The sequence below is a fragment of the Oncorhynchus mykiss genome, chromosome 9 (genome assembly GCF_013265735.2).
Source record: "Oncorhynchus mykiss isolate Arlee chromosome 9, USDA_OmykA_1.1, whole genome shotgun sequence".
Classification (NCBI taxonomy): domain Eukaryota; kingdom Metazoa; phylum Chordata; class Actinopteri; order Salmoniformes; family Salmonidae; genus Oncorhynchus; species Oncorhynchus mykiss.
The window spans coordinates 73,697,507-73,705,123 of NC_048573.1; the positions used below are offsets into that span (position 1 = coordinate 73,697,507).

Here is a 7,617-nt window from a genome sequence, read left to right on the forward strand (position 1 = left end):
GTGAGGTCGAGCACTGATGTTGGGCGATTAGGCCTGACTCGCAGTCAGCGTTCCAATTCATCCCAAAGGTGTTTGATGGGGTTGAGGTCAGGGCTCTGTGCAGGCCAGTCAAGTTCTTCCACAACGATCTCGACAAACCATTTCTGTAGGAACCTCGCTCTGTGCACGAGGGCATTGTCATGCTGAAACAGGACAGGGCCTTCCCCAAACTGTTACCACAAAGTTGGAAGCACAGAATCATCTAGAATTTCATTGTATGCTGTAGCGTTAAGATTTCCCTTCACTGGAACTAAGGGGCCCGAACCATGAAAAACAGTCCCAGATAATTTTTCCTCCTCCATCAAACTTTACAGTTGACACTATGCATTGGGGCAGGTAGCGTTTTCCTGGTATCCGCCAAACCCAGATTCATCTCTCAGACTGCCAGATGGTGAAGCGTGATTCATCACTCCAGAGAACACGTTGCCACTGCTCCAGAGTCCAATGGCGGCGAGCTTTACACCACCCCAGCCGACGCTCCAGAGTTCAATGGCGGCTGCTCGGCCATGGAAACCCATTTCATGAAGCTCCCGACGAACAGTTCTTGTGTCGAGGTTGATTCCAGAGGCTGTTTAGAACTCTGTTTAGAACTCTGTTTAGAACCCTGTTTAGAACTCTGTTTAGAACTCTGTTTAGAACTCTGTTTAGAACCCTGTTTAGAACCCTGTTTAGAACTCTGTTTAGAACCCTGTTTAGAACCCTGTTTAGAACTCTGTTTAGAACTCTGATGATTTTTAAGCGCTACCCGCTTCAGCACTCTGCGGTCCCGTTCGGTGAGCTTGTGGGGGCTACCACTATAACGGTGCCACGTTGAAAGTCACTGTGATCTTCAGTATGGCCAGTCTAATGCCAATGTTTGTCTATGGAGATTGCATGGCTGTGTATTTGATTTTATACACCTGTCAGCTGAAATAGCCAAATCCACACATTTGAAGCGGTGTCCACATACTTTTGTATATACAGTGCCTTGCGAAAGTATTCGGCCCCCTTGAACTTTGCGACCTTTTGCCACATTTCAGGCTTCAAACATAAAGATATAAAACTGTATTTTTTTGTGAAGAATCAACAACAAGTGGGACACAATCATGAAGTGGAACGACATTTATTGGATATTTCAAACTTTTTTAACAAATCAAAAACTGAAAAATTGGGCGTGCAAAATTATTCAGCCCCCTTAAGTTAATACTTTGTAGCGCCACCTTTTGCTGCGATTACAGCTGTAAGTCGCTTGGGGTATGTCTCTATCAGTTTTGCACATCGAGAGACTGAAATGTTTTCCCATTCCTCCTTGCAAAACAGCTCGAGCTCAGTGAGGTTGGATGGAGAGCATTTGTGAACAGCAGTTTTCAGTTCTTTCCACAGATTCTCGATTGGATTCAGGTCTGGACTTTGACTTGGCCATTCTAACACCTGGATATGTTTATTTTTGAACCATTCCATTGTAGATTTTGCTTTATGTTTTGGATCATTGTCTTGTTGGAAGACAAATCTCCGTCCCAGTCTCAGGTCTTTTGCAGACTCCATCAGGTTTTCTTCCAGAATGGTCCTGTATTTGGCTCCATCCATCTTCCCATCAATTTTAACCATCTTCCCTGTCCCTGCTGAAGAAAAGCAGGCCCAAACCATGATGCTGCCACCACCATGTTTGACAGTGGGGATGGTGTGTTCAGCTGTGTTGCTTTTACGCCAAACATAACGTTTTCCATTGTTGCCAAAAAGTTCAATTTTGGTTTCATCTGACCAGAGCACCTTCTTCCACATGTTTGGTGTGTCTCCCAGGTGGCTTGTGGCAAACTTTAAACGACACTTTTTATGGATATCTTTAAGAAATGGCTTTCTTCTTGCCACTCTTCCATAAAGGCCAGATTTGTGCAATATATGACTGATTGTTGTCCTATGGACAGAGTCTCCCACCTCAGCTGTAGATCTCTGCAGTTCATCCAGAGTGATCATGGGCCTCTTGGCTGCATCTCTGATCAGTCTTCTCCTTGTATGAGCTGAAAGTTTAGAGGGACGGCCAGGTCTTGGTAGATTTGCAGTGGTCTGATACTCCTTCCATTTCAATATTATCGCTTGCACAGTGCTCCTTGGGATGTTTAAAGCTTGGGACATCTTTTTGTATCCAAATCCGGCTTTAAACTTCTTCACAACAGTATCTCGGACCTGCCTGGTGTGTTCCTTGTTCTTCATGATGCTCTCTGCGCTTTTGACGGACCTCTGAGACTATCACAGTGCAGGTGCATTTATACGGAGACTTGATTACACACAGGTGGATTGTATTTATCATCATTAGTCATTTAGGTCAACATTGGATCATTCAGAGATCCTCACTGAACTTCTGGAGAGAGTTTGCTGCACTGAAAGTAAAGGGGCTGAATAATTTTGCACGCCCAATTTTTCAGTTTTTGATTTGTTAAAAAAGTTTGAAATATCCAATAAATGTCGTTCCACTTCATGATTGTGTCCCACTTGTTGTTGATTCTTCACAAAAAATACAGTTTTATATCTTTATGTTTGAAGCCTGAAATGTGACAAAAGGTCGCAAAGTTCAAGGGGGCCGAATACTTTCGCAAGGCACTGTATAATGTATTTCATAAAGCAGCCGTCAGTTAGTCATGTCCAGAGAGAGAGAAAGAGAGAGAAAGGGAGAGAAAGAGAGAGAGAGAAAGAGAGAGAGAGAAAGAGAGAGAAAGAGAGAGAAAGGGAGAGAAAGAGAGAGAGAGAAAGAGAGAGAGAAAGAGAGAGTAAGGGAGAGAGAGAGAGAGAAAGGGAGAGAGAGAGAAAGAGAAAGGGAGAGAGAGAGTAAGGGAGAGAGAGAGAGAAAGGGAGAGAGAGAGAGAAAGAGAGAGAGAGAGAGAGAGAGTAAGGGCGAGAGAGAGAGAGAGAGAGAGAGAGAAAGAGAGAGAAAGGGAGAGAAAGGGAGAGAGAGAGAAAGAAAGAAAGAGAGAGAAGCATCAACAACCCAGCATCAACAGCATCAACAACCCAGTTCCAATAACCCAGCATCAACAACCCAGCACCAATAACCCAGCATCAATAACCCAGCATCAACAACCCAGCACCAATAACCCAGCATCAATATCCCAGCATCAATAACCCAGCACCCAGCATCAATAGCCCAGCATCAACAACCAAGCATCAACAACCCAGCACCAATAACCCAGCATCAACAACCCAGCATCCATAACCCAGCATCAATAACCCAGCATCAATATCCCAGCATCAATAACCCAGCACCCAGCATCAATAACCCAGCATCAATATCCCAGCATCAATAACCCAGCACCCAGCATCAATAACGCAGCATCAACAACCCAGCATCCATAACCCAGCATCCATAACCCAGCACCCAGCATCAATAACCCAGCATCAATATCCCAGCATCAATAACCCAGCATCAACAACCCAGCACCAGTAACCCAACACCAATAACCCAGCATCAATAACCCAGCATCAACAACACAACATCAACAACACAATGTTGCTCTTTGTTAAAACAAAACAACCCAACTAAGTGACTCAGCGCCTGCAACCCAGCAGTTGGGTCAAACAAGCCAGTATTGTTTTTTTTAGAATGCAGGGAATTAGTTCTAGAACAGAACATTACAGGGACAGTTTCTCCATAATTTGCATATCCTTTGAATGTTCTAGAATTTAGTATAGAATGGACGTTTTAGTTCCTTACTGGTGACCGTTTCTAGAGGCAGTACGAGCACTCCCATCCCACCTCATCCCCTCCCCTTCCCAAGGCCTTTTCTCTCTATGGTAGTGCTCCAAGTGGCACCCTATTCTCTTTAAAGCACACTACTTCTGACCAGGGGCAGGGCCCATAAGGGTCTGGTTAAAAAAGTTGTTTGTTATATAGTGAAAAGGGGGCCGAAATAAGGTTACCTAATTTCCTCATGGATGAAATCCCTGCCAAAATGCTACTGCTGCGTGCTCGGATTTGACTCATGTTTGCACATTTCACTGAATACCTGTGTTCATTGTTTTTTTGATTTCATCTTTATTTAACCAGGTAGGCCAGTTAAGAACAAGTTCTCATTTACAACTGTTACCTGGCCAAGATAAAGCAAAGCTGTGCGACACAAACTACAACACAGAGTTACAGGTGGAGCTTCAGTTTCTAAGAACAGTGTTACATCTTGCCTCAACTGATTTGGGGAAATTATTCTCTGTGCAAGCTACTAACGTCCTGCCCATTTAACACTGGTCGGTTTCCACAGTCACCACCTTCTGATTCCAAATGAAGGCTACCCCAGCGATGGGTTTCACCAGGCTACCCCAGTGATGGGTTTCACCAGGCTACCCCAGTGATGGGTTTCACCAGGCTACCCCAGTGATGGGTTTCACCAGGCTACCCCAGCGATGGGTTTCACCAGGCTACCCCAGCGATGGGTTTCACCAGGCTACCCCAGTGATGGGTTTCACCAGGCTACCCCAGTGATGGGTTTCACCAGGCTACCCCAGAGATGGGTTTCACCAGGCTACCCCAGCGATGGGTTTCACCAGGCTACCCCAGTGATGGGTTTCACCAGGCTACCCCAGCGATGGGTTTCACCAGGCTACCCCAGCGATGGGTTTCACCAGGCTACCCCAGAGATGGGTTTCACCAGGCTACCCCAGCGATGGGTTTCACCAGGCTACCCCAGCGATGGGTTTCACCAGGCTACCCCAGAGATGGGTTTCACCAGGCTACCCCAGCGATGGGTTTCACCAGGCTACCCCAGTGATGGGTTTCACCAGGCTACCCCAGAGATGGGTTTCACCAGGCTACCCCAGCGATGGGTTTCACCAGGCTACCCCAGCGATGGGTTTCACCAGGCTACCCCAGCGATGGGTTTCACCAGGCTACCTCAGCGATGGGTTTCACCAGGCTACCCCAGCGATGGGTTTCACCAGGCTACCCCAGCGATGGGTTTCACCAGGCTACCCCAGTGATGGGTTTCACCAGGCTACCCCAGTGATGGGTTTCACCAGGCTACCCCAGTGATGGGTTTCACCAGGTGGGTTCCCTTACTTCTGCTTGTTCTTGGTTAGCACCCAGTTTTCATAACACTTTTACTATGGTTGTTGCAACAGTGCCTGATCTCAGATCTCATCAAGTGGTTGTGTTCTATGTACAAACATACGCAGCACACCTCGTCATACTGTACCAATACATATAGTGGTGAGGTCATCATTACACCTCCTCATACTGTACCAATACATATAGTGGTGAGGTCATCATTACACCTCCTCATACTGTACCAATACATATAGTGGTGAGGTCATCATTACACCTCCTCATACTGTACCAATACATATAGTGGTGAGGTCATCATTACACCTCCTCATACTGTACCAATACATATAGTGGTGAGGTCATCATTACACCTCCTCATACTGTACCAACACATATAGTGGTGAGGTCATCATTACACCTCCTCATACTGTACCAATACATATAGTGGTGAGGTCATCATTACACCTCGTCATACTGTACCAATACATATAGTGGTGAGGTCATCATTACACCTCGTCATACTGTACCAATACATATAGTGATGAGGTCATCATTACACCTCATACTGTACCAATACATATAGTGGTGAGGTCATCATTACACCTCGTCATACTGTACCAATACATATAGTGATGAGGTCATCATTACACCTCCTCATACTGTACCAATACATATAGTGGTGAGGTCATCATTACACCTCGTCATACTGTACCAATACATATAGTGATGAGGTCATCATTACACCTCATACTGTACCAACACATATAGTGGTGAGGTCATCATTACACCTCCTCATACTGTACCAATACATATAGTGGTGAGGTCATCATTACACCTCGTTATACTGTACCAATACATATAGTGATGAGGTCATGGTTACAACTCCTCATACCGTACCAATGCATTTGGTGATGAGGCCATTCATCATCTGTTTTCCAGGAGCATTCCTGGAGGCCATACTCCCAAACTAGTTAATAGAATGCCATGTTGCGTTCAGTCTCTGCTGTTCATTCAATTAAGCCTGTAATCGATTGAACTGTTGTACCCCATCAAACCCAAAATAGAAGCTTGTTTTACTCCATTGTCTGTACACAAAGAAAAATTTAAACAAACACTATGCAGCCTCAAAACGTGGTTAAAACTATAACGTTGATGTCAATGGACGGTCATTCTTTGCAGCCATAGTTCTTGTCTATTAATTTGAGAGCGGATTTACCAAAACAGGAGGTGGGTTACGTTTTGTTATTGTTTCTAATTCTGATTTCCCGCTTTAACGTATGTGTAGCTACCAATCTCTTTCAGAAACTACGGGTATGCTAATTACGAAGTTAATAACGAATAAGTTATAACTGATTCATAACTCATTCATAAAGTCTCCTATCTCGGCAACAACACAACTGTTGCTCTCACCGCACGGATCACTCACTCCGAGGTATGTGGAGACAGGTGTTAACGAAAGTGCAGAAAATAGCATACCTTATACTTCTTTAAATATTACACTAATAATACTAATTTAAAAGAAGGCTGGTTTAAAGTTAGTAAATACAAAATACAGGTTGCAGAAAACGTGTATTGCCCCGTTACCAATGCCTGACTTGATTTTAATGAAGCAACAAAAACTATAAACGTATTTAAAATTCTTACCTGGATGGTTTGACTCGGGTCCCCTGACACTGGCCCTCCGACCAGCTTGCAGTACAAGTCACGTATCGACCGCCCATTGTCCCCTTCTCCGCAGGTCGCTGTCGCCGTGACTTTGGTCCCTTCCGCTAGGTTAAAATAAGGTGGGTGCAGGCTGTAGCCATTCACCCGGTTGGTTGGCAGCTCCTGGCCCTGCGCCGAGAGGCCGCAGATTAGCGGACATAACAGCAGCAAAACAAGCCGCGTAGGGCCGCCAGTCGCCAGGGATAGAGTCACCAGCACCGGTCCCTTCGCCATAGTCACCTGCCGGTGCTCTGCAGCAGTTCGTTAGATAAATAGACGACTGGCCTAGAGAAAAAAACAACCGAAAAAAAAACGAATAGCAATTAACTACAATAACCGATATGATAAACTTTCCTGGTTCATTAAAAAGTAGAAATCGATGGTAAATGCGATAGAAAAGAGGTCAACGGTTAGCTCTGAAACATTGAGCGGTGGAGAGCTGTCTGTGCGCTGAAAGCCTGTTGCTGTGTTGGCTGTCTCTCGCTTGGGCGGGCACCTATCTGTGCTGAGCTCTATTCTGTCCTCTCTCTCCCTCCACTCCTCGCTCTCTTTCTGCCCGTTGTGTCTGAACCGGGGTAGCTCAATGCCACGGGTTACTGTAGGGAATATGATGCGTCAGTCTGTACAAACTCAACCTGTTCTCAGAGCATTTCTCATTATTCTGTATGTACAATCAGAGACACTTCATTTAGTATGATATGTTGCGTTTTGTGTGGTATGTATTCATTTGTGGATGTCCATCATCCATTTCGGATGATATGTTACTAATTACAAATCGTATTTTATGTCACGAATTTGAAAATTGTACAATATGTTACGAATTTGCGAAAAACGTATGTTATGTTACGAATTCTAGCTAGGTGCTAACA

At 44.9% G+C, this 7,617-nt stretch overlaps 1 protein-coding gene across 2 annotated transcripts in view; it reads right to left on the reverse strand.

Moving 5' to 3' along the window:
* Positions 1 to 7,293, reverse strand: part of LOC110516471 (laminin subunit alpha-5) — a 252,929-nt gene extending 245,636 nt beyond the window's left edge. For both annotated transcript variants that reach the window (XM_036988972.1, XM_036988971.1), the window contains exon 1: positions 6,689 to 7,293. In XM_036988972.1, coding sequence (XP_036844867.1) covers positions 6,689 to 6,982 — 294 coding nt within the window. In that variant the 5' untranslated portion in view covers positions 6,983 to 7,293. The remainder of the gene's footprint in view (positions 1 to 6,688) is intronic.
* Between the last annotated feature and the right edge of the window lie 324 nt (positions 7,294 to 7,617).